Consider the following 27750-nt stretch of genomic DNA (forward strand, 5'->3'; position numbering starts at 1 on the left):
TCATGGCACTTTTCTCCTGAAGAACTCAGGCAGTTCTCACTCTTCTGGAGAAGATCCAGACAATTGAATCTCAGTCCCCAGACAGGCTGAACTGTGAGATAGGACACCAGAAACCTTTCTGTTCTAGCCTCGTAGGAAGCAGTAAAGTTGGGTGGCTACGAGCAGAGCTTTTAGAGTCGGATGGACCTGAATTTGATTCCCATTTCCACTACTAGCTAGCTGTATGATCTTAGCTGGTGGGGACATCTCCTTATCCTTTCTAAGCCTCGTTTTCATCTTCAAAATGGGGTTAATTATGAAGGTATGTAAAGTGCATAGCACATGGCATGGCACAGGTAATAAATGTTAGCTGCTGCTGTTACTGTTAACTCTTCTAAAGTGAGGATGAGTACTTTAATAATTCATTTTAAAAAGGAAGCCTGTTCTTTCTCTGATACCTCGGAGAAAGCTGAAGCCCTCAGAAATTAAAAGTGCTATCCCAAATTGTACGGTAAATAACAACTACCTATTATGTCAGTATTTATTCTTAACTTGTATTCCTTTTATGGTTTAGGATTCAAAGGTAGAATTTTTTTATATATATTTACTTTTAAGAAATGAACTGGTGGCCGGGCGCAATGTCTCACGCCTGTAATCCCAGCACTTTGGGAGGCCAAGGCGGGCGGATCACGAGGTCAGGAGATCAAAACCATCCTGGCCAACATGGTGAAACCCCATCTCTACTAAAAATACAAAAATTAGCTGGGTGTGGTGGCGTGTGCCTGTAGTCCCAGCTACTCGGGAGGCTGAGCCAGGAGAATTGCTTGAACCTGGGAGGTGGAGGTTGCAGTGAGCCAAGATTGTGCCACTGCACTGCACTCCAGCCTGGTAATAGAGCGAGACTTCGTCTCAAAAGTAAAAAAGAAATGAACCGGTATACAATATAGAAAACACTGGACTGCTGTGACTCTAGAGCTAAAAACTAGAACAATATCTTAGTTATATTTATTATACACTTTATTCCATGCATTGTACCAAGTGTTTTACATGCATCAAATGAGATAATATGTGTAAATTGCTTAATACCATGCCTAGCGCATAGTATGTGCTCAATGAATGTTTGTTGCTATTATTTATTTTAAATGTAATTTATTTAAATTCTCTAATACCCATTTACAAGTAATACAATTAGAGACCCAGAACACTTAAGTAATTAAAGTCACATAGCTATTAAGTTGCAGAACTGGGATTTGAATCATCCATGAAAGCCCATGATTCTACCTAGTACCCTCAGCGTCTAGTCCTGATTCCAATACTAAGTGGCCTTGTACAAATTACTTAACTTCCCTAAATCTCAGTTACCTCATTATAAGTTATTTTCAGGCCCTGTTGTAGCTATAATATCCTAGGATTTGGAGGATTTTCCTGAATGATCAGTCAAAAAGTATGACTTATTTTTCTAGGGTACTGTTTAATCTCTGAGTAACTTCCCTAGAAAACTGATGCAGTCTATAAACTGCTGCTTAGTACACAAAGAGATATATACAGAGGTTGAAAGTATTAGCTGGGCGCGGTGGCTCAAGCCTGTAATCCCAGCACTTTGGGAGGCTGAGACGGGCGGATCACGAGGTCAGGAGATCGAGACCATCCTGGCTAACATGGTGAAACCCCGTCTCTACTAAAAAATACAAAAAAAAAAAAAAACAAACAAAAAACTAGCCGGGCGAGGTGGCGGGCGCCTGTAGTCCCAGCTACTCGGGAGGCTGAGGCAGGAGAATGGCGTAAACCCGGGAGGCGGAGCTTGCAGTGAGCCGAGATCCGGCCACTGCACTCCAGCCTGGGTGACAGAGACTCCGTCTCAAAAAAAAAAAAGTATTTAAAATTTTTTATAACAATGTGACAGTAGTTACATGTATGTTGATTCTAGCAATAAAAAGTTGGACTTTATGTTTTTTAAATTTTTCTAGTAATTCACTCTATTTTATAAAACTATGGGTCTGCAGTGGATTGACATAAAGGAAAAAAAAAACTGACTCTTCACCACAGATAGTTTGACAAGCACTATTCTAGACGACCATCTGAACATCTCACCAGGATTATAAATTCAAATTTGTTTGTTTTTAAATTACATGTTTATGAAAAGGTACCCCTTAAATTAGAAATACCCTTACTAATGGCTGGACATAGTGGTTCATGCCTGTAATCACAGCACTTTGGGAGGCTGAGGCAGGTGGACCACCTGAGGTCAGGAGTGGAGTTTGAGACCAACCTGGCCAACATGAAGAAACCCCGTCTCTACTAAAAATATAAAAATTAGCTGGGCATGGTGGTACACGGCTGTAATCCCAACTACCTGGGAGGCTGAGGCAGGAGAATCGCTTGAACCCGGGAGGCAGAGGTTGCAGTGAGCCAAGATCACACCACTGCACTCCAGCCTGGGTGACAGAGCAAGACTCTGTCTCAGAAAAAGAAAAAGGAAAAAAAAAAGAAATAATCCTTACTAGTGATGCCCTGCTAGGAGTTCAACTTTCCCCTAACCCCATGTGCTGCAGAGCTGCTCCTATTAAAGCTTCTCTTATGCTCCTGGCAATCATCATTTTGAACCTAGAGAGCAAAACTCTTGTTCTCCCTAGACAAAACTCTTTGAGGAAAGTTAACTTTATATATCATGATTCTCTTTTTGGGAAGAGGTAGGGAAGTGACATGATAATGAAAGTTCCTGGTGGGCTCATTAAAAAGTTTAGCCCTTCTAGTTTTTCATCAGTAGGTTTCTATAAAGCACTGACTTACAAAATGAAAGTGCTGGAATGAACATATCTTAGCAGTCATAGATTCTAATAATCTTTTTTTTTTTTTTTTTTAAACAGAGTCTCCCTCTGGTCACCCAGGCTGGAGTGCAGTGGTACAATCTCAGTTCATTGTAGCCTCCGCCTCCCAGGTTCAAGCAGTTCTCATGCCTCAGCCTCCAAAGTAGCTGAGATTACAGGCAAATGCCACCACACCAGGCTAATTTTTTTTGTATTTTAGTAGAGACATGGTTTCACTCTGTTGGCCAGGCTGGTCTCGAACTCCTGACCTCAAGTGATCCACTTGCCTTGGCCTCCCAAAGTGCTGGGATTACAGGTGTAAGCCACTGCACCCAGCTGATTTCAACTATCTAATTTGACAGATGAAGGTCTTGGGTATCATATGTCTGGCTATTGATAGGAGTGAGACTACTGATCCCTAGTCCATTGACTAAATTGTATGCTGTGTGAGGGTTACACACAGAGCCTTGGCCGGGTGCGGTGGCTTATGCCTGTAATCCCAGCACTTTGGGAGGCCAAGGCAGGCGGATCACCTGAGGTCGGGAGTTTTGAGACCAGCCTGACAAACATGGAGAAACCCGGTCTCTACTAAAAATACAAAATTAGCTGGGCATGGTGGTGCTCATCAATACAGTGATGAGAGAAACCAAGAAGATCTGAACAATGGAGAGACATACTATGTTCATGAATTGGTAGGCACAACATAGCAAAGATATTGTGTCTCCCCAAATTGATCTATAGACTCAATGCAAATCCTTTCAAACTTCCAACAAAGCAAGTTTATCTTAAATTGAAATGCAAAGGCAAAGGAATTGAAACACAGAATGATATTGGAAAAAAAAACAAAGTTGGAGGAATCACACCACTGTTATTAAGACTTAGTATAAGCCGGGTGCAGTGGCTCACGCCTGTAATCCCAACACTTTGGGAGGCCGAGGCGAGTGGATCACCTGAGGTTAGGAGTTCGAGACCAGCCTGGCCAACATGATGAAATCCCGTCTCTACTAAAAATAGAAAAATTAGTCAGGCAAGGTGGTGCGTGCCTGTAATCCCAGCTACTCGGGAGGCCAAGGCATGCGAATTGCTTGAACCCGGGAGGTGGAGGTTGCAGTGAGCCAAGATCATGCCACTGCCCTCCAGCCTGGGCGACAGAGTGAGACTCTGTTTCAAAAAAAGACTTAGTATATATTGGCCGAGCACAGTGGCTCACGCCTGTAATGCCAGCACTTTGGGAGGCCGAGCAGGTGGATCACAAGGTCAAGAGATTGAGACCATCCTGGCCAACATGGTGAAACCCCATTGTTACTAAAAATACAAAAATTGGCCGGGTGCAGTGGCTCACGCCTGTAATCCCAGCACTTTGGGAGGCCAAGGTGGGCGGATCACAAGGTCAGGAGATCGAGACCATCTTGGCTAACACGGTGAAACCCTGTCTCTACTGAAAATATAAAAAATTAGCCAGGTGTGGTGGCGGGCACCTGTAGTCCCAGCTACTTGGGAGGCTGAGGCAGGAGAATCGCTTGAACCCAGGAGGCGAGATTGCAGTAAGCCAAGATCGAGCCACGCACTCCAGCCTGGGCAACAGAGCAAGACTCCATCTCAGAAAAAAAAAAAAAGACTTAGTATATAGTTATAATAATTAACACAGTGTGCTGTTGTCACACTTAAACACATAGATCAGTGAAACAGAACAGAGAACCCAGAAGAGACTCACACAAATATGGCAAATTTAATTTTAATTTTAATTTTTTGGAACAGGGTCTCACTCTGCACCCCAGGCTGGACTGCAGTGGTATGATCACAGCTCACTGCAGCCTCAAGCTCCCAGGCTCAAGCAATCCTCCTACCTCAGTCTCCTGAGTAGCTGGGACTACAGGCACGTGCCATCATGCCTGGTTAATTTTTTTTTTTTTTTTTGAGACAGGATCTCATTCTGTCACCAAGGCTGGAGTGCAGTGGCACGATCTCAGCTCACTACAACCTCTTACCTCCTGGGTTCAAGATACTCTTTCACCTTAGCCTCCCCAGTAGCTGGGTCTTACAGGTGTGTGCCACCATGCCCCACTAATTTTTGTATTTTTTGGTAGAGATGGGGTTTCACCATGTTTGCCAGTCTGGTCTTGAACTCCTGACCTCAGGTGATCCACCCACCTCAGCCTCCCAAAGTGCTGGGATTATAGGCATGAACCACTGCTCCTGGTCCATGCCTGTTTTTTTTGTTTGTTTGTTTTTAATTTTCTTTTTTTTTTTTTTTTTTGAGACAGAGTCTTGCTCTGTCACCCAGGCTGGAGTGCAGTGGTGCGATCTCGGCTCACTGTAAGCTCCACCTCCGGGGTTCACACCATTCTTCTGCCTCAGCCTCCCGAGTAGCTGGGACTACAGGCGCCCACCACCACGCCTGGCTAATTTTTTGTATTTTTAGTAGAGACGGGGTTTCACCATGTTAGCCAGGATGGTCTCGATCTCCTGACCTCATGATCCGCCTGCCTCCGTGTCCCAAAGTGCTGGGATTACAGGCGTGAGCCACCGCACCCGCCTTTTCTTAAAAACTATTTTCTATAGAGACGGTCTCACTGTATTCCCCAGGCTGGTCTTGAACTCCTAGACTCAAGGGATACACCCACCTCAGCCGTCCAAAGTGCTGGGACCAGTGCCCAGCCTGGTCAATTTATTTCTGACAGAGGTGCAAAGACAACTTAATGAGACTTGTTGGAAACGGTAGGAAATTCTTAGGCAAGGAAAAAATGAGCCTCAATCTAAACCTCACACCTTATACAAAAATTAACTCAAAATAGATCGTAGGTGGAAAACATAAATCTGTAAACATTTTAGGAGAAAATGAGGGGGGCGGAAATCTTTGTGACTTGCAATTAGGCAGAGTCAATTTAGACATTAAACCAAAACACAATCCATAAAATATTAGTAAATTGGACTTCATCAAGAGTAAAAATGTCTGTTCTATGAAAGATGTTAAGGGAATGAAAAAAATAAGCTTAAGACTGGGAGAAAATATTTACAAATAATTGTATCACTACTGAAGGACTTGAATTCAGAATAAAGAAGTCTCCAAACTCAATAGTAAGAAAACAATTTAGTTTAATAATGGATAAAAGACTTGATCAGTCATGTCACCCAAAAGGATATACAGATGGCAAATAAACACATGAAAAGATGTTCAACATAATTAGTCATTAGAGAAATGCAAATTTAAACCACATGGAGATACTGTTACCTACATACTTGAATCGCTTAAGTAAAAACACTGAAATACCAAGTACTGAAGAGGATGTGGAGAAACTAGAATTCCTATTGCTAGTGGGAATACAAAGTGATAAAATTACATTGGAAAAGAGTTTGACAGTAAAGCTAAACACACCTTTGCCCTTTGACCCAGGAATCCTACCCCTGGGTACTTACCCTAAAGAAGTGGAAACCTGTGTTCACACAAACACTGGTACACGAATGTTTATAGCAGCTCCATTCAAAATTGCCCCAAACTGGAGATCCCACACGTCCTTCAACCAGTGAACGGATAAAGAAACTGTGGTACATACGGGTAATGAATACTACTCAGCAGTAAATAGAAACAAGCTACTGATATATGTAATATATATCAATATATATGCAATATATCAATATTTCCAGCCTGCAATAGCTTGGAAAAATTTCAAAGGCATCATGTTGAATGAAGGAAGCCAATCTGAAAATTGGCTGTAAAATTGTATGCTGTATAAATCATTCATTTAAAGAAAAGAATTAATTTTACCAAATTAACAAAAAGAGACTGAATGCACATCACTCTAGAAGTGTGGACCCCAGATGTAAAACTGCCCTATTCTTTCACCATGAAGGAAGACATGAAGCAAGTATATAGTTGTAGCAACTAAATGAAATCATAGAAAATCTGTACCTGTCCCAATTCACAAAGAGTTTTTTCCTCTAGACTTTTATATGTCAAATATACCACATGACCACTTTTAAGATAACAGACCAAATTGTACATAATTTATGTGCCTAAAGCAGCAAGACTAGATTACTTTACATTTTTTGTGTGCTCTTTTTTTTTTTTTTAAGACGGAGTCTTGCTCTGTCACCCAGGCTGGAGTGCAATGGCGCAAGCTCAGCTTACTGCAAACTCCATCTACTGGGTTCACACCATTCTCCTGCCTTAGCCTCCCAAGTAGCTGGGACTACAGGCGCCCGCCACCACACCCAGCTAATTTTTTTGTATTTTTAGTAGAGACGGGGTTTCACCGTGTTAGCCAGGATGGTCTCGATCTCCTGACCTCATGGTCCTCCCGCCTCGGCCTCCCAAAGTGCTGGGATTACAGGTGTGAGCCACTGCGCCCGGCCCTTTTATGTGCTTTTTTCAAGTATGTTATGTATTTCAGTTTTTCCAAATATTTTAAATTCCTTCTATCTCAACCCCACCACCATCACCACTACACACACACACACACACACACACACGTTCTTCTCTAGGTTTTTTCTGTAAATTTTACATCTCTAGGTGGGGGTAGTGGGGGAAGAGAAGCAGGTTTTTTACAGCTGATGTGATCACTGTACAGACAAGCTTGGAAAATGCTACCCAATCTGCCAATTAATTAAAGCATTAATCTGAGGAGCAGCCGGGCCCAGGAAATGTTTACCCAGGGAGGAGGGGGGGTGATAGGAATTGAGTAGGCAGCTCCCTATATTTGCATGAAAATGAAAGTGCTTAGGAAACCCTGCTTTTGTCTCTAAAGGTGGGACAGCCTAGATCACATCCCTAAACATTTTTGGTCTCTTTAGGAAACCTTTTAGGGAGCTGGTCTCTAAAAGATGAAAGCACAGCACAATCTAGAAAAACAAATTTAAATGCTGGGCAGAGTAGGGTAGAACAAGTACAGTGTAGTATTCTTTGACCTGGAATGGAATCTTCTAAATTCAGGTGTAAAATTTCATCTATTCAGGTAGAATAGATGAAGGGGTTTTCCAAGTTTTGGAACCATATAGGCTGGTTCAAATCCCAGCTCTGCATATTAGTTGTATGATTTGGGACCAAGCATGTATTTGATCTGAGCCTTTTCTCATCTGTGAAATAAAGATTATCAATTGCCCCTTCATCTCAGAGCAGTTAGTTCTCTGCTTACTCTAGGAAGGAAACAGGCTGGAGAGTGGTTACGAACTTCCAAGATTACAGACTGCCTCCACGACTGAGAGACCGCCCAGCCTTTTGTTCTTGTTAAACTTATTTTTCAGCAAGGGACTACAAACTTCAAAGTTTCCTCTCACCCTCCTGGAATATGCTGCACTCTTTCTCTAAGAGAAGTGGCCCTGACCATAACAGCAAAGGACATAAAGACAGGAATCCACCTTTGGACCTAAGGGTCACATTGGCTCTACCCAACATGACGTTACCTATTTATATCATGGGAGGGTGGTGAAATGGGCGTGGAAAATTGACTCACAATATTTGATGATATTGAAGAATTATTGTTAATTTTTTAAAATTGTGATAAAATACATATAATGCAAATTTTACCATTTTAACCATTTGTTAACTCTTTAAGCACAATATTATGGGCCAGGCACGGTGGCTCACACCTGTAATCCTAGCTCTTTGGGAGGCCAAGGCGGGCACATTGCTTGAGCTCAGGAGTTCGAGACCAACCTGGGCAACATGGCATAACCCCATCTCTACTAAAAATACAAAATTAGTGGCTCACGCCTGTAATCCCACCACTTTGGGAGGCTGAGGCGGGCGGATCACAAGGTCAGGAGATTGAGACCATCCTGGCTAACATGGTGAAATACCGTCTCTACTAAAAATATAAAAAATTAGCTGGGCGTGGTGGTGGGCGCCTGTAGTCCCAGCTGCTTGGGAGGCTGAGGCAGGAGAATGGCGTGAACCCAGGAGGTGGAGCTTGCAGTGAGCCGAGATCACGCCACTGCACTCCCGCCTGGACGACAGAGCGAGACTCCGTTTAAGAAAAAAAAAAGGCTGGGCGCGGTGGCTCACACCTGTAATCCCAGTGCTTTGGGAGGCCGAGGCGGGCGGATCACAAGGTCAGGAGATCAAGACCATCCTGGCTAACACGGTGAAACCCCGTTTCTACTAAAAAATACAAAAAATTAGCCAGGCGTGGTGGCGGGCGCTTGTAGTCCCAGCTACTTGGGAGGCTGAGGCAGGAGAATGGCGTGAACCCGGAAGGCAGAGCGTGCCGTGAGCCAAGATCGAGCCACTGCACTCCAGCCTGGGTGACAGAGCAAGACTCCGTCCCCCCCCCCCAAAAAAAGAAAAAATTATCTGGGTGTGGTGACAGATGCCTGTAGTCCCAGCTACTAAGGAGGCTGAGGGACTTGAGCCCTGGACGTGGAGGTTTGCAGTGAGCTGAGATCATGCCACTGCACTCCAGAGCAGGACTCTGTCTCACCAAAAAAAAAAAAAAGATAATATTGTGGTTTGTTCTTTTTTTAAGATTCCTAATCTTTTAGATCTACATACTGAAAATGTTACAGATAAAATGATACAGTGTCTGGGATTTGATTCAAGGTAATCCAGAGGGAAGAAGATTGACCCAACAACAAGGACCTCTAGCCTCATGGCACAAACAAGAACCTTTTTCCAGGGTTTTGCTTCTCTTAGATGGTACCTCTTCATTTTTGTTTATTTTCTTGCAGAACTCTCAGAGATTGAGCCCAATGTATTCCTTCGTCCTTTTCTGGAAGTGATTCGCTCTGAAGATACCACTGGCCCTATCACTGGACTGGCACTCACCTCTGTCAACAAGTTCCTGTCCTATGCACTCATAGGTAAGAGCTCAGGCTTTGTTGCATGATCACAGCACTTCATTTACCACCTTTCCTGGGGTGCCTAGGCCTTAGGCAATGAGCTGGTGATAGTGGGAAATTTTTTCCAGTCATTTCTTTTCTTGTAGAAGATAAATAGGATTGTTACTGGTTATTCATCATGCTAGCTGACTCACGTTGTACAGGGTGGGAAGGGCAGGAGAAGAAGTTTCCTCGGTACTCTGGCTTCTCTATGCTTTCAAAGAGTTAAGGGTATGGTACCTTACTCTTGGAAGTTTGGTTAGGTTTGTTTGTTTGTTTGTTTGTTTATTTATTTTTTGAGACAGAGTCTCACTCTGTCGCCCAGGCTGGAGTGCAGTGGCATGATCTCGGCTCACTGCAAGCTTCGCCTTCCGGGTTCACGCCATTCTCCTGCCTCAGCCTCCCGAGTAGCTGGGACTACAGGTGCCCGCCACCATGCCCGGCTAATTTTTTGTATTTTTAGTAGAGATGGGGTTTCACCGTGTTAGCCAGAATGGTCTCGATCTCCTGACCTCGTGATCCGCCCGCCTTGGCCTCCCAAAGTGCTGGGATTACAGGCCTGAGCCACCGCACACGGCCTAGATAGGTGTATTTTTAAAGTTATTTTTTCAGACACAATGCATGTACATTATAACAAGACAGACAATAAAGAGATATTGAAAAGAAAAGTTAATTGTCCTTCCTGTATCTTTCTTAATGTTCCTCCTCCTCCTTTAGGCAAATAGTGTTAACAGCCTGGTTTGAATCTTTATGTTTTTCTATGTCTTTATAAATGAAGTACCATCCCTTTTTAAAATGAAATAAAGCCGAGTGTGGTGGCTCACGCCTGTAAGCCTAGCACTTTGGGATGCTGAGGCGGGTGGATCATGAGGTCAGGAGTTTGAGACCAGCCTGACCAACATGGTGAAACTCTGTCTCTACTAAAAATACAAAAATTAGCCGGGTGCAATGGCGGGCTTCTGTAATCCCAGCTACTTGGGAGGCTAAGGCAAGTGAATCGCTTGAACCCGGGAGGCGGAGTTTGCAGTGAGCAGAGATCGCACCACTGTACTCTAACCTGAGCGACAGAGCGAGACTCTGTCTCAAAAAAAAAAGAGAGAATAGAATAAAATGAAATAAAAATAGGATTATATGCTGCGTATTTTCTTTTTTCATTTAATAATATTAACTTGCTCGGGCACAGTGGCACATGTCTGTAATCCCAGCACTTTGGGAGGCTGAGGTGGGCTGATCACGAGGTCAGGAGTTCGAGACCAGCCTGACTAACATGGTGAAACCCCATCTCTACTAAAACTACAAAAATTAGCCAGGCGTGGTGGTGCATGCCTGTAATCCCAGCTATTCGGGAGGCTGAAGCAGGAGAATCACTTGGACCCGGAAGGCAGAGGTTGCAGTGAGCTGAGATCACACCATTGCGCTCCAGCCTGGGTGACAGAGCGAGACTCCATCTCAAAAAAAAAAAAAAAAACCCTCTATAGTATTAACTTAAATGTACATGATATAACTATTCATCTGATTTATTCTTTTATATTGTAGAAAATATATATAAAACTTGCCATTCCCATCAGTTTCAGCTTACAATTAATTGGCATTAATTACATTCACAATGTTGTGCAGCCATCACCACCATCTGTTTCCCAAACGTTTTTATTACCCCAAATAGAAACTTAACATAATGGGGAGTTAACGTTAACCAATAACTCCCCATTTCTCTCTCCCCTCGCCCCTTGTATGATTTTTTTTAGTAACTCTATAATTTTCATAGTGTAATATAGATATAACACAATTCATGTGCTCATTCTTAATATTTAAGATTGTTTCCCAGTGAAGTCATAAATAATGCTAATATAAGCACCCTTGATCACATGTCCTTATTAATAATTTTTTTTTTTTTGAGATGGGGTTTCACCATATTGTGCCACCACGCCAGCTAATTTTTGTATTTTTAGTAGAGACGGGGTTTCACCATATTGGCCAGGTTGGTCTCGAACTCCTGACCTCGTGATCCACTCGCCTCGGCCTCCCAAAGTGCTGGGATTACAGGCGTGAGCCACAGTGCCCGGACCCTTATTACTAATTTTACTCTTGTATGAAAGATTTCTGAACTTGGGATTTCTGGATTAAAGACCATGTGCATATTACATTTTTATAGCTATTACCAGTTTGCTTCCCCAAAAGGTTATATCATTTACACTTCCACCAGCAGTGACTGAGAATTTCTACTTCCTTACCCTGTCATCAGCACTGAATATTATCAGTTTTATTTGTGCCAGCTTGGTAGGTAAAAAGTGGTATTTTCTTTTTATTTTTTGAGACAGGGTCTTGCTCTGTCACCCGTGCTGGAGTGCAGTGGCACAATCACGGCTCACTGCAGCCTTGACCATTGGGCTCAGGTGATCCTCCCACCTCCGCCTCCTAAGTAGCTGGGACTATAGGCACACGCCACCACACTCAGCTAGTTTTTGTAGTTTTAGTAGAAATGGAGTTTCTCCATGTTGCCCAGGCTGGTCTTGAGCTCCTGAGCTCAAGAAATCCATCACCGTGGCCTCCCAAATTGCTGGGATTACAGACATGAGCCATTGTACCCAGCCTCTTGTTGTTTTTATTTCCTGGAGGCTGAACATTTGAATTTCCTGTCTTCACTTCTTTTTTTTTTTTTTTTTTTTTTTTTTTGAGATGGAGTCTCGCTCTGTCGCCCAGGCGGGAGTGCAGTGGCCGGATCTCAGCTCACTGCAAGCTCCGCCTCCCGGGTTTACGCCATTCTCCTGCCTCAGCCTCCCGAGTAGCTGGGACTACAGGCGCCCGCCACCTCGCCCGGCTAGTTTTTTGTATTTTTTAGTAGAGACGGGGTTTCACCGTGCTAGCCAGGATGGTCTCGATCTCCTGACCTCGTGATCCGCCCGTCTCGGCCTCCCAAAGTGCTGGGATTACAGGCTTGAGCCACCGCGCCCGGCCTTCACTTCTTTTTTAAATTGAGTTGTGTTTGTTTTTCATGTCAATGTGTACGAGTTCTTTGTATGGTATGAATATTAACCCATTGCCTATCATAGCATTACAAATATTTGCTTCTAATCTAGGCCAAATATTTCCCCTAATCTATAGTTTATCTCTAAATTTGTTCATGGTGTCTTTCTTTGGATTTCTTTTTTAATTGGTCTTGACACTCAATTCGGGAATTCATTTCCCTGATTGGCAGCCCGTGTACAAGGATGAAGAACATAGAAAACAGGCAGCTGTCTTTGTTTCTTAAGTAGGGAGACAAAATATAAGGCTCAGGCTTTAGCTAGCCAGAAAAGAAAATAGTCTTCAGTTCAGGGCAAGAAAACCCTTTATCTATTCTAAAAATGTTGGATTTGCTTAGCTGATACATTCAGGATCCTGAGCCGGAATCCTGGGTACCAGCTAGCTTCTGAACAGGTGCCTCAGCCTCTCTGACATCCTAGTCCCAGCTTCATACTTTTCCTAAACAAAATCAGGCCCAGCCACTTCCAGCCTTGCCCTGAGCACCACCTGCAGGTCATCTCTCTTCACAGCCTCCCGTGACTGCTGCTGCTGTGCCTTTTCTCTCTGCTGTCTTGTTGGTGTTACTCTCTCCCCTTCCTGGACTTGGCAGACGGGCTGGTCATTGGAGACCTCAGGCCAGCTGGTCATTGGAGTTTCCTGTGGTGGGAAAGGAGAATGCTGGAGGTGGTGATTGCAGTGGGCATGAAAAAAAGAGCAGGAAGGAGTGTATGAAAGCCAAAAAAGCAAAGGAGATGGGATTGGCAGATTTCCCTGAAGTTGGTTCCAGAGTAGCCAGAAGAGGAGGACATTTTAAAGAAGGGTTTAGGCTGCTCTTCTAGAAGAAAACTCCTACCTCTTGCTCCTGTGATGCAAGGTTTCAGGGATTATTTTAGATCCTCTTTCAAGGACTGGCCTTTTGTTTGGCCCCATACGGCTGCCAGACCAGAATTTTTGTGCCACTGATTTCATGGGTTGCTAGCAAGCCTTGCCTATGGTTCTTGTCAAAGAGCTGTCACTCTAGTCTGCCTTTTTATTTTTTATGGGTTTTTGTTGAGACAGAGTTCACTCTGTTGCCCAGGTTGGAGTGCAGTGGTGCGATCATGGCTTACTGTTGCCTTGACCTCTGGGGCTCAAGTGACCCTTCTACCTCAGCCTCCTCAGTAGCTAGGACTACAGACATGTTTGGGTTCTCAGCCATTCCCTGAGCTTTAGACTCAGGAACTCCCTGATTTCAGGTACCAAGAAAGAGAAAATGGGCTGGGCTCAGTGGCCCACACCTGTAATCCCAATACTTTGGGATTCTCAGCCATCCCCTGAGCTTTAGACTCAGGAACTCCCTGATTTCAGGTACCAAGAAAGAGAAAATGGGCTGGGCACAGTGGCCCACACCTGTAATCCCAATACTTTGGGAGGCCAGGGTGGGTGGATCACCTGAGGTCAGGAGTTCAAGACCAGCCTGGCCAACATGGTGAAACCCTGTCCCTACTAAAAATACCAAAATTGCTGGGTGGTGGTGGGCACCTGTAATCCCAGCTACTCGGGAGGCTGAGGCAGGAGAATTGCTTGAATCCAGGAGGCAGAGGTTGCAATGATCCGAGATCACGCCACTGGACTCCATCTAGCCTGGGTGACAGAGTGAGACTCTGTCTCAATAAAAAAAAAAAAGAGAAAGAAAATAACAATAATATCTTATAATTCCTGTGACTAAAATTAGGAGGTGTTCCTGCATTATGCCGTGCCACCTCTGGAGCAACTTTCTCTGTCACTTGCAAAGTTTTTTCATATGCCTGCCCTTTCCCCCTACTTAGGCTTCCCTTTTAGAACTACACAGCCCTGGAAAGGATCCTTCAGAGCAGACCTAGGGCAGGAGCTAGGCAAGACCCTTGATGGTGACAACTTATTTGGCTATTTCTCGTGGCTATTTAATACATGAATGAAATGGGAGCTGAGTTCCCTGCTTGATAGTATTTGTGTTCATTTCCAGCATGGTGCTGGTTGTCCGACCTCTAGCTTCTCCCCTCTTATTCTGTACAGCTGAAATCCTCCCTCCTGCCTGCCCCCTAGCTAGTCAACCTCCAGTCCTGTTTAGTTTATCTTTTTTCTCTCCTAATGCCTGTTAAGCTGGAAACAGGATTCTTGCTCATCATCATATTTTAAATAAGAATGAAACTAAAAGAAGAGGTCTTTGGGCTGGGCATCATGCCTGTAATCCCAGTACTTTGGGAGGCCGAGGCCGGCGCATCACCTGAGGTCGGGAGTTCGAGACCAGCCTGACCAACATGGAGAAACCCCGTCTCTACTAAAAATACAAAATTAGCCAGGCGTGGTGGTGCATGCCTATAATCCCAGCTACTCGGGAAGCCTGAGGCAGGAGAATCGCTTGACCCAGGAGACAGAGGTTGCAGTGAGCCAAGATTGCGCCATAGCACTCCTGCCTGCCGACAAGAGCGAAACTCCGTCTCAAAAAAAGGTCTTTGATCTGCTGTCACGTGGCACCTGGATATGAGTACTGGCAGCAGTGAGTGTTCATTTCCTCCTCCTGCTCTCCTAATTCAGTTGCGCCTGAACACAAAACTCCAAAAGCAACCAGAGAGAGAAGCTGTGTTGAAAGATGAAAGGAGAAAAGGCCACAACCTTGGCATTCAAAGCTTTGACCCTACTTAGTTCTTGTTCTGAGTCAAAAACTCTTATTTCCAGGCTCCTCCTCTATGAAATTAGTAGATTTATACTAGTGATTCCCAGAGTATGGTCCCCTGCTCGGCAGTGTTTAACTTCAACTGGGGTCTTGTTAGAAACACAAATTCTCAGGCCCCACTCTGGGCATACAAAATCAAAACTTTTTGGTGTGGGCCCAGCAATTGAGAACCACAGTTTTACCCAGTAGATTTTGTGTTGAGGAGCTTGTTAAAAACCAGTTATGGGGCCGGGCGCAGTGGCTCACACCTGTAATCCCAGCACTTTGGGAGACCTAGGTGGGTGGATCACCTGAGGTCATGAGTTTGAGACCAGCCTGGCCAACATGGCAAAACCCCATCTCTACTAAAAGTACAAAAAAATTAGCTGGGTGTGGTGACGGGCACCTGTAACACCAGCTACTCAAGAGGCTAAGGCAGGAAAATCGCTTGAACCCAAGAGGCAGAGGTTGCAGTGAGCTGAGATCACGTCATTGCACTCCAACCTGGTCAACAAAGCGAGACTCTGTCTCAAAAAAAAAAAAAAAATTCAGTTGTGGGCAATTCTCATGTAGCTCAAGGAGTCGTGGGTTAGGGAACTAGAGAGGAAAAATTGTCTCTCAAAGCTAGAGGGGCTGCCTTACCTTTTATCTCTCCTCTCCACATCACTTAATCTTTCTTTTTTTGCTGGAGCAGATCCCACCCATGAGGGCACAGCAGAGGGCATGGAGAACATGGCAGATGCTGTCACCCATGCTCGTTTTGTGGGCACAGATCCTGCTAGTGATGAAGTTGTCCTGATGAAAATCCTTCAGGTAAGGGAGAGGGAAATAGCAATTAGGCTAATGGCCAGGGGCTGGTGCCGCGGACTCTACTTACTCTGCCCACAGCATGAAGCTGTGTTTTGACTTCACTGGGGCTTAGGGGAGCTACTTTGTTTCCAAACAAACAGCTGGGGTACCCAAAGTAAAAGCTTTTTCCAAGGAAAATCAGTAAAAGCTTTATATGAAGTGATATCAAATACCAGAAGCCTTAAATACACTTGTACCTCTGGCAGACTGTATTTGTGCCGTCCATCTCTTGGGCTCACGGGCTAGGGCTGGAATGAGTTCTGAAATATGTCAGGGTCATAAAAAGTGAAGAAACAATTCCCAGGACGAGCTCCTTGGAGACCTCTCTACCAAGCTGAGGTGAGGTCAGCATTCTTGCTAACCACTCTCTCTTACCCTTGAGTACCTCTCAGTACCTTGTTTATCACAGTATTTCCTTTTTCTTCCTGATAGGTTCTACGGACTCTGCTGCTAACCCCAGTGGGTGCCCACCTAACCAATGAATCTGTGTGTGAGATTATGCAGTCTTGCTTCCGGATCTGCTTTGAAATGAGGCTCAGTGGTAAGTGCTTGGATATTAGCCCCTTCACCATTCCTGGGGCCAGTGTCTGAGTATGAATACAGGAGGCTGTCTTCCCAGAGAGTTGGAAAATTCAGGACTTCTCCATCATCTATCTCATGCAATCATAAGGGTCTAGAAGAAATCTCTGTACTTGAATATTGTGAAGCTAGAGACCTCAGCCCATTATGCCAGGGCAGGAGTTGGGATGGATCCCAGATTGACTTAGCCCAGGCACCAAATCACCCTCTCTTGGGGTTTGTGGGATTGACACCAACCTACAAACCCCCCAGAACACATCTATCCCTCCCCTTTTTTCCCTGACTCAGTAATGCCACCTAGTGGGCCAGTAAAGTTATGGCTGCCAGGCTGAGCTGGAGCTGGTTTTAATAAGTTTGGCATAATCCTTGGTAAACAGGGTTTGGAGGGGAGTCTGCTCTGAGAACCCTCTTGATAATAGCACAGCAAGTAATGACACCTGTGTTATTTGTTTTTGCCTGTGCAGAGTTATTGAGAAAATCCGCAGAGCACACTCTCGTAGACATGGTGCAGCTGCTCTTCACAAGGTAAACCTGCTGCTGTTTGCTTCAGTCCGGCTGCCCAGGCCTCTTGAGTCTGCCTGCTTCCACACAGCCACATCAGGGACCTGGCCAACCCCACAGCCACATCAGAGGCCACTGGGATTATGGATTGGGGGTAGTTCTCTATGCCCAGGGTTACTGAGCAAGGGAGGAGGAGGAGGGAGCTGATTTCGCCTCAGGTGGAGGCAGAGGGTTATTTAGTATAGGCCAGCAGACCTCATTATGCTTCCCAAATTTGTGTTTGTTTCTGTGCAGGTAGCAGCTGGGAAAGGGAACCCAGAGAGGAAGCCAAACTCAAGGGATCCTGATTTCTGTGGGAGAGGGCCAAGGTTAGGGTGACCAGCAATTGTGATTTGCCCGGGACTGTCCTGATTTCAGCACTAAAAGTTCTGCATCCTGGCAAACCCTTCTAAGTCCCAGGCAAACCAAGATGGTTGGTTACCCTTAGGTAAGGCCCTTAGCCTAGGGCCTAGGAGGCCTTTTATACTAGGCCTGTTTCCTGCACCTCCTTTCAACAGACTCACAGAAGAGCTGAGGCAATGGCTTCAAACCTTCCTCTGGGATTTCTTTTTGCTCTCAGATCTATAGATAATAATCCTTATTATCCACAGACTAGACTGCCCTTGGACCCTGCTGCAAAGAATTTTTTACTCCTCAGGCTCAAATTTACTGGTTTCAAAACTTCAACCTGCCTGTTAATTCTTCCCTTTTGCCTACTCTCCTAGGGTTTTGATAGACTGCCCTCCCCCCATCTCTTGGCAGCAGTATTTACCAAGTGAATATAAGCAGGAAGGAATCAGTCTTAGGATAAAAAGAGCCTCCACACTCCAAGGGCACTTACCTTGCTCTCACGACTACCTCCTTTTGTCCATGTCACACATCCCCCGATTCCTGTGGCTCTTTGATGAAGCTCTGAAAAGGGTGAAATTAGTCTGCTTCTCTTTTGTAGCCTTTTCTAAGACACAGGGCATGCTCTGTCTCAGAGCACCTTTGGTTTGTGGCTGGCATGGAGGGGGACATTTGTCATTATCCCTAATGACAGTTGATGGATTCTCTATCTTATAGGTTACCTCAGTTTAAAGAAGAACCCAAGAACTATGTGGGGACCAACATGAAGAAGGTATGATGTGAGAGCTGATCTGCTGTCCCTCATCCAAACCATAATCTCCCAACTTCAGTGCCTTGGGGTAACCTTGCTTTGCAAAGATATGCTTTGCTTGGAATCTAGAAGTAGCTCTCACTCCTTTAGTGAGAAATATATTACCTCCCAGATATATCCCTTCCCCAGCTTTTCCACTCTGGCCTATCTTTGAACCACCATGTCAGCTGGTGAGCCAGTTCTTCATGGAGACTGCATGGTACCCATCAGTCTTGGCTAAAAATGTCTGTTGACAAAGATGAAAGTCCTGCATCCCCTCAAGATTTAGCCTTATCCGCAGGTAGAAGGCCTAGAAAGGCTGTGTCCCAAATCCTACCTCAATGCTGAATTAGACTGGGCTCTTGATTGTGCTAGTCTGTATTGAAGAAATTAGTCAAGCTTGACTCCAGACATTTAAGAACCGAAGGGTTCTTAAACTGCTAGGAGAAGAATGGTGGTCAAAAGAATGGCTTCTTTCTATCTTGAACTGAAGCCCTGGACTTCACAGGCCTTTGATGAGGATTCTGCTTGCAGCCCTAAGAGGTCTTACCTATGGAAATGACCCTTAGTTGTGTGGTGCATGCACCTGACCTTCTCCTCTCCCCTGCTATCCATCCCCATTCCTGCCCTGTGCCCTGTTGGTGTGTGTCTGAGTTTATTTCACTCTGTTTAAATCGTGCGTTTGCCTGTCTTTCGCAGATATCTCCATGTCTCCTCAACAAACTGGAGCTAAGTAGTGGGGAGCAGACCAAAGCCCTGAACCAGTTAGAGAGGGTACTACTCTTTAAGAACCTCAAGGTCTCTCTCCCTCTCTCTCCCTTCCCTTTTTTATTTCTTTAAATGTTTATTTTGTATATGTAACACCTGGGTCCCATTTCCATTGTATAGAGCACAATTTACCCTTCCCTAGTAACACAGCACGGCTTTGGAAGAATTGCACGTGATTGTAGCTTTGCAGTGTTGGGAATTCTCCTGGGCATCTGGTTGCCTGGAGACAGGAGAAGGAAGACTTCAACATCACATAGTTAGCCTAGAAAGCCTGGGGTCTGCTGTTACCTTGTGGGGAGGCTTAAGATCTACCATTTCTAGGGAAACTATGAGGGACCTTCAAGACCCTTCCCCCTTCTCCTTCTTCTTGTCTCAGAGCTGGCATAAAGAGCTTAAGCACAGTCCTCAGCTCTATCTGGATACCTGGACTGGGTTTGGAGGGAAAGGGTAGTCCATCTAGTTGGGATCTGTTTTTTTTTTTTTCTTGGTTACCATTAAAGAGGTCATTCCAAGGATTAGAACTCTAGATTGATGGAAAGAAGCCAGGTGCCAGGATAGCCCAGGACACTGGGAATACTTTGGGATCTGTAAAGATCCCTCTGTCCTCTAAAAGTCAAGGTGTAGGGTAGCTTAGGGAGGGATCCAAGCTAAAGATTACCCTAATCTGCATATACCTGCCTTAGGAAGAAAGGAGAGAGAAGGAGGTGTGGACTATCTGGGCTATCCATCACAAGAGTGTGCATGCTGAAGGTGTGGTTGTGGACATACAGGTCATTGAAAATAAAAAACTCTGTGTATGTACACCTAGCTAGATAGTCCATTGGCCCGTGTTCTCTTTGAATGTGTTGTGTCATTTCATTTGTGTGCTTGCATAGTCTCAAGCTGCAGCTCTCATTAGTGGCTATCCAGCATGTTACCATGATTATTAACCTGGGACCTGCTCCTTTTTTGTAAAGCTTACACTGTCCTTTGGAATACAGAGTCATACAGTTAAGGTGGTATAGAGTTCCATGAATACCTACTGCCCACCCCACACCTTCAGACCTTAGGAAAAGGAGAACAACTATACCTTACGAGGGGTGAGGCGTTTGTGAGAACTGGCAGCCTCTTGGCCCCTACTCCAGCCAGGAGGCTGAGAACACTAAAACACTCATTGAAATAATCAGGTTGGAGCAAGCTTTGCAGAAGATAGAGAAGGATGTGAAAAACTGATCCTCATATGGGGAGGAATCTCAATGACTGACTGGCTTCTCAGTGAAAGTAGGACTGCCTGGAGTCCCTGAAATGGGGCAGCCTCCTGGAGAGAAAGGCTCCCTCATAAAAGTAGATCCAGTTCTTAGTTCGTTTGGGAGCTCAATGATAACTGCCAATAGAGCCAGGAGGTCCCTCATTGATCTCTTGGCCTCTTGCCCTTTTGCATATTTGGCGGGCTCTTTTCCCATAACATTTTTTACTATGAACTTGATCCAGTTGAGCTCCAGTGGTTCCTGGGGAGAGGATTCTTTTGCTTCCTGCTTAGCTATAGTGCTCAGTATGCCTGAAGCTCAGTTCTAGGCATATGACTGCAGGCATTTTGGAGATGGATTATCTAGAAGTATAAATCCAATATGAGGCTGTTGCTATGTTACTAAGAGCTGGGGGAAGGAAGGGCTCAGCTCTTCAGCCTCTTTATTGGAAGGAGCTATGGGTAGGAATGGAAGAAGTATGTGTTTTCTAAGCAAGGAATCAAAGATTACCCAGGTTCTGAGAGCTTGGGGGAGCTTAAGGAATGGAGTCTATCCCTAACAAAAGGAATTGAACAGGCCATGGATAATAGGATATATTTAGCCTTTAGGAAGAGGCAGAGAGAAAAAGTGCTTCTACTCTCTTTAGAGTCATTCTAATGGTTTCTGGAATAGCGTTGCCATTGCCATTGTCGGAATGGTCCAATCCAGGAATGGTCTAATCCAGGAATGGTCTATCAGTCTAGGAATAATTTAGAATGACTCTGTAGAGGGACTGAGTTCACACCCAACTGAGAAAACATCGGGACTTAAAAAGCAAAATAGGGCCGGGCACGGTGACTCACGCCTGTAATCCCAGCACTTTGGGAGGCCGAGGCGGGTGGATCACGAGGTCAGGAGATCAAGACCATCCTGGCTAATACGGTGAAACCCCGGCTCTACTAGAAATACAAAAAAAATTAGCCAGGCTTGGTGGCAGGTGCCTGTAGTCCCAGCTACTCGGGAGGCTGAGGCAGGAGGATGGCGTGAACCCGGGAGGCGGAGCTTGCAGTGAGCCGAGATTGCGCCACTGCACTCCAGCCAGGACCACAGAGCGAGACTCCATCTCAAAACAACAACAACAACAACAACAAAAAATGGGCCTAAACAAAGTAACTTTGAACTTAGAATGGAGGAAATACATAAAAACACAGATCCTAGGGAGTAGTCAACAGGTGACAGAGATTGTCCCTTGCCACTAAAAGGAAGCTATAGGAAGAACAGAAATACAGCAAGAGGGTAGTGGAACAGAACAAGGAGTCAAGGAATCAGTGGCCTTACCATCTGACAACATAAAACTGCATCTGGAAAGACCAATAGTGAGAGGGACAGGTGGTCTCATTGATACAACAAATTGGGAGCAGCAGAGAGCACAGCAGCAGCATTACATGACCTTCTATGCTGAACTCCACAAATAAACTGGGAGGCCATTCCTTCCTTAACTCGAAGGAATGAGCTTTTGACCAGTCTGATACAGAAATTCCAGAGAGTAAGAGGTATGTTCGCTGGGTGCGGTGGCTCACACCTGTAATCCCAGCACTTTGGGAGGCTGGGGCAGGCAGATCACCTAAGGTCAGGAGTTAGAGACCAGCCTGGCCAACATGGTAAAACCCTGTCTCTACTGAAAATACAAAAATTATCCAGGCGTGGTGGCCCACACCTGTAATCCCATTTACTCGGGAGGCTGAGGCAGAAGAATCACTTGAACCCAGGAGGCAGAGGTTGCAGTGAGCTGAGATTGTGCCACTGCACTCCAGCCTGGGTGACAAAGTTAGACTCCGTCTCAAAAAAATATATATATATATGTTTATGGTTTAGGCCCAGTTCATAAGCAATAAGAAAGCTAGGACAGGAAGGAATAGGCTCTCATAGTTGGATAAAACTACAAGTAGGAGACTGCTTTACAAGCTAGTTGAGGAGGAAAGCCGGGAGACCATGCACCTGTAGATGTGAGTGTCGGGGCAAAGGAGACCCTGCCCTTACACTTTCTGCAAGAGGGTCATGCATCATCCATAGGATTCAGGATTTCTTGCTTAATGTAATACTCAGGACCCAGAGAAGCAGAATGATAAGTGTGAGGGCTGGCCCTACCAATGACCAGCCCAGAAACAGAATGTCACCTTTTACATGGAGGCTGCCATGCCAACCTATGAAGTAGTAAATGTAGAAGCCAAGTTAGAAGAGTGGGAATGTGAACTGATGGTCTAGAGTCTTACTTTAGCATAGATATTTCTATATCTAGAAAACAAGATATAGCTTGTTTTCTAGAGATCAGTAGGACTAAATGAAGGGAGATTAATAGGGATAGTGTCTTAGTTTGAATACCAGTGCTAATGGGGTATGATATTCCCAGCTGAAAATGAGAGCAGGAGGCATGAGTGATTCATCCAAGTGGAAGAAACAGAAGAGATCCCCTCGGCCCCCACGCCATATGACCAAAGTCACACCAGGTTCAGAGCTGCCCACTCCCAATGGAACCACCTTATCATCTAACCTCACTGGTGAGTGCCCTGGACTGCTTCCTCTCATTAGAAGAAGAGCTCCTTTCTGTCTTAGGGATTTTGAAATTGAAGACCAAGCAACTGAGGGGCTTTGGTTTTGGTGCTGAGAACAAAAAGGGAAACTCCAGGTCAAATCAGACTGTGACCATTCAGCAACTCTGCAGCGATTTAAGGTTGTTCTCTGACAACTTTAGAGACCAATATATGCAAAGATAAGCATGTAATCTGGGAAACAAGAGACCCTAGTACCATGGAGGGTTTGTTTTGCCCACAGCCTCTTTCTTCTCCTACAAGCATCACGTACTTTTCTTGGCAGGCGGCATGCCCTTCATTGATGTGCCCACTCCCATCTCCTCTGCAAGTTCAGAAGCTGCCTCAGCAGTGGTCAGTCCCTCTACAGACAGTGGCCTGGAATTCTCCTCCCAAACCACTTCCAAGGAAGACCTTACTGATCTAGAGCAACCTGGCTCTCCAGGGTACAGCACAGCTACAGAGCCTGGGAGCAGTGAGCTAGGTGTTCCTGAGCAATCTGACCTCCAGGTATGACTTGGATTTTTAAATTTCCCTCTTCAATATTCCAGTGTGGGAACTGGCTTGATCCTTTGGATCCTTTATGCAGGACTTGGCTCAAAAGAAGCTTGGGGTAGCTTCAAAAGAAGCTCTGATCTTTCGTGCTTCTCAGAATTGGTTGTGCTGCCTAGAAAACCCACAGCATAACTCACTGTGAGAGGTGGCTCATGAGATTTATCAAGTTATACATACAGGTAGTACTTGACAAAAGGGAAGGAGCTGGCCATAGCTTTTTCTGGAAGGTAATGATCGAAATTCTAAGCCTGTGAGAGCCTCTGTGTCTCTAGGGTTCTAGTTACTATAGGTCAATGAAGCCTCAGGAGATGTTTTTCTGAGTCCTTCATCATACTCCTGCCTGAGCCATCTTGCAGTGATTCATAAACCACTGAGCTGGCCCTACATCTGTAGCCCATTAGAGACAGCTTGGAAGACAGGTACTTGAGGGGATTAAGTTCTAAGTTGCCCTTGCCTCATCCCTCTTCCCATATCTCCCTGCTACTGGTCATAGCAGGAAGGGACCCATGTGGAAAAGTCCCAGTCAGCATCTGTGGAGTCCATCCCTGAAGTGTTAGAGGAGTGCACATCCCCTGCTGACCACTCTGACTCTGCCTCTGTCCATGACATGGATTACGTCAATCCCCGGGGCGTGCGCTTTACACAGTCCTCCCAGAAAGAAGGTGGGTACTCTGGCAGGCTCTGCCAGTTCACCTCCCCCATCCTACCTACTAAGCTGCCTGAGCCTAGACCATCTTAGACCAAGATACTGGACTACTGCCTGTTGCTCCAAGTTCTAGGCTATTTTCTAGTCAGGAAATGGAGTGAAGCCATAAGACTGTTGGCATGGATGGAGCCCTTCCCTAACTTATACTATAGGAAGGAAGTTTGAGGGGCGATAGAAAGCAAGAAGGAAGAATAAAAAGTTTAGGACTTTTAACAGAAAGGTAGGATCATCAATTCTGATTTCCTCCAGAAGTAGACTAGTTCCCTCACCTCCCCAGGGGGAAAAAAAAATCCTTTTCCTTTTTTTTTTTTTTTTTCCCCCTGTTGCCCAGGCTGGAGTGCTGCAGTGGCACAATCACAGCTCACTGTAACCTCAACTTCCTGGGCTCAAGCAGTCCTCCCACCTCAGCCTCCCAAGTATTTGAGACTACAGGCATGTACCACTGCGCTTGGCTCCTTTTAAAAAATCTTTTGTAGAGATGAGGTCTCTCTATGTTGCCTGGGCTGGTCTCAAACTCCTGGCCTCAAACAATCCTCCCATCTTAGCCTACCAAAGCACTAGGATTACAGGCATGAGCCATCATGCCTAGCCCTTTTCCTCAAAGAGAATCACTTACCTTAAATTGCCTTGTGTAATGCAGAGCAGGCTAGGCAAAGCCAGCAGACTAGTTGTTTTATAGCAGTCTCACTCTCCTCCTGGCCTTCCCCAGGCACAGCTTTGGTCCCCTATGGTCTTCCCTGCATCCGCGAGCTCTTCCGATTCCTCATCTCCCTCACCAATCCACACGACCGCCATAACTCAGAGGTTATGATTCACATGGGATTGCATTTGCTGACAGTGGCCCTTGAGTCAGCCCCTGTAGCCCAGTGCCAGACCCTCCTGGGCCTCATCAAGGATGAGATGTGCCGTCATTTATTCCAGGTAAGACAAGATTGCTAGAGGGTCTCAGAGCCTCTTTCAAGGGCCAGGGGAACACAGGGAGGTCTGGCTGATTACGCAAAGAGTATAGGACCTAGGAAAGCATCTCCCTCCCAGTTGGCCTGTAGTTTTAGTAAGAGGGTTTCAGTAGTTCCCCAGGGACTCTGGCAGCCAGAGAGAAATATAGGAATGGCTAGATGTAGAGTTCCCTGGAAACACTGGACCTCAGTGACACCTTCACTCAGTTTGCCTCTCCTGCCTCTCTTGGTTGAGCCATAGTCAGCTTCAGAAACCTCACAGCCGGGCTGGGCACAGTGGCTCACATCTGTAATCCCAGCACTTTGGAAGCAAAGGCAGGGGGATCACGAGGTCAGGAGATCGAGACCAGCCTGACCAAAGTGGTAAAACCCAGTCTCTACTAAAAATACCAAATTAGCTGGGCGTGGTGACGTGTGCCTGTAATCCCAGCTACTCGGGAGACTGAGGAAGGAGAATATCTTGAACCCAGGAGGCAGAGGTTGCAGTGAGCTAAGATCACGCCACCGCACTCCAGCGTGGGCGACAGAGTGAAACTCTGCCTCAAAAACAAAACAAAACAACGAAACTCATGGCCTACCCTACTCTGATCTCCAGCTACTCAGCATAGAGCGACTGAACCTTTATGCTGCTTCCCTGCGAGTATGCTTCCTACTGTTTGAGAGCATGCGGGAACACCTCAAGTTCCAAATGGAGGTGAGTTTCTTGACGTGGGAAGAAAAGAGGAAAAAAAACAGGGAAATATATGGCATCTTCAGTGGGGCCAGCTCTATCATGCTACAGAGATAGGATTTAGGGACTTCCTATAGGAGAGTGCTTTTAGCCTCCGGAAGGTTCAATCAGCTGGCCTCTTGCGGAAAAGTTAAAAGGAGACTAAAGGAAACTGGCTGACCCCAAATATGAGAACTGCCAGGTAACCTCACCATGAGTGGGAACAGCTCTTCTGCCCAGCAGTTACTCTGCAACACAAGCAGGTAAGTCAAGCCAGCATTGTCACTAAATTGCTAAAAGGAACTCTAAATAGGACCAGGTCATGTTCACATAGAGAGCACAAAAGGGCAAGAGACAACTTTTCTGGAACCAGGTATGTGGTAGAGAGCCAGGCCTTATGCCCCAACATGGAGGCCAAAGAAGAGATATATTTAGGGGATGGAATACCTTTGGGTGTCTCTTAATACATGCCTCTCGGCCAGGCTTCTGCATCCTGTTTAATGTTTTTCCTGTCTAATTTTTTCTCTTCCTATCTTGAATCCTTTCCCCACCCAAATGGCAATTACTGGGTTATTGCCAGATGTACATCAAAAAGCTTATGGAGATCATCACTGTGGAGAACCCCAAGATGCCTTACGAGATGAAGGAGATGGCACTGGAGGCCATTGTGCAGCTCTGGCGCATCCCCAGCTTTGTCACAGAGCTCTACATCAACTATGATTGTGACTACTACTGTTCCAACCTCTTTGAGGACCTCACAAAGCTGCTGTCCAAGGTGCTGAACACTATTAACTGGCCTCTAAAAAAAGGCATTATAAAGGAAATCTCCCTGGTGGTAGTGAGGATGCTACATACAGAGAGGGGAACACTTGAGAGCTGGGAAACCGAAAGAAGAAAGGTGTTTTCTAAAGGCAATGTACAAGTTAGAAGAGGTTTTGGAAATTTTTAGAAAATGATCAAAGTGTAAAGTGTTCTCCTAACTATGAGTCTAATGGATCTGTTTACCTTCCAGAATGCCTTCCCTGTGTCTGGTCAACTCTATACAACACACCTACTATCTCTTGATGCCCTATTGACAGTGATTGACAGCACCGAGGCCCACTGCCAGGCCAAAGTCCTCAACAGCATCACCCAGCAAGAGAAGAAGGAGACAGCCAGACCAAGCTGTGAGATAGTAGATGGCACCCGAGAAGCTAGCAATAGTGAGAAGCATTTTTTTCTTTGATGAACCCAGGGTTCTATGCTTATCCCTTCTCTACTGTGAGTCCTTTCTCCTATCCTTAGGTCACTTCCCCTGGGATGCTCCCAATTCTGTTTCTGGGCTTTGGCGGTTTAAATCACAGGCCAGTCAGGCAGATTAGCAGAACTCATAGCCTTCTCCCTTTTTCCTTCTCCCCACTTTAGTTTTTTACAGAACTATTTTTCTTTATGACAAGAGAACAGATATTAAAGAATATAGGATTTCTGGCTGGGCGCGGTGGCTCAAGCCTGTAATCCCAGCACTTTGGGAGGCCGAGACGGGCGGATCACGAGGTCAGGAGATCGAGACCATCCTGGCTAACACGGTGAAACCCCGTCTCTACTAAAAAAATACAAAAAACGGCCGGGCGCGGTGGCTCAAGCCTGTAATCCCAGCACTTTGGGAGGCCGAGACGGGTGGATCACGAGGTCAGGAGATCGAGACCATCCTGGCTAACATGGTGAAACCCCGTCTCTACTAAAAAAATACAAAAAAATTAGCCGGGTGTGGTGGCGGGCGCCTGTAGTCCCAGCTACATGGGAGGCTGAGGCAGGAGAATGGCGGGAACCCGGGAGGTAGAGCTTGCAGTGAGCCGAGATCGCGCCACTGCACTCCAGCCTGGGCGACAGAGCGAGACTCCG

At 45.5% G+C, this 27750-nt stretch overlaps 1 protein-coding gene across 3 annotated transcripts in view; it reads left to right on the top strand.

Moving 5' to 3' along the window:
* Positions 1-27750, top strand: part of GBF1 (golgi brefeldin A resistant guanine nucleotide exchange factor 1) — a 131078-nt gene that overhangs the window by 82569 nt on the left and 20759 nt on the right. For 2 of the 3 annotated variants that reach the window (XM_025395807.1, XM_025395809.1), the window contains exons 4-15: positions 9450-9581; positions 15971-16089; positions 16558-16666; positions 17169-17229; positions 18310-18364; positions 22766-22913; positions 23230-23453; positions 23995-24160; positions 24914-25125; positions 25756-25854; positions 26450-26644; positions 26882-27071. In XM_025395807.1, coding sequence (XP_025251592.1) covers positions 9450-9581; positions 15971-16089; positions 16558-16666; positions 17169-17229; positions 18310-18364; positions 22766-22913; positions 23230-23453; positions 23995-24160; positions 24914-25125; positions 25756-25854; positions 26450-26644; positions 26882-27071 — 1710 coding nt within the window. Of the gene's footprint in view, positions 1-9449; positions 9582-15970; positions 16090-16557; positions 16667-17168; positions 17230-18309; positions 18365-22765; positions 22914-23229; positions 23454-23991; positions 24161-24913; positions 25126-25755; positions 25855-26449; positions 26645-26881; positions 27072-27750 lie in introns of all 3 variants that reach the window. The other variant, XM_025395808.1, reaches the window with a different exon arrangement.

This window comes from Theropithecus gelada, chromosome 9, assembly GCF_003255815.1.
Source record: "Theropithecus gelada isolate Dixy chromosome 9, Tgel_1.0, whole genome shotgun sequence".
Classification (NCBI taxonomy): Eukaryota; Metazoa; Chordata; class Mammalia; order Primates; family Cercopithecidae; genus Theropithecus; species Theropithecus gelada.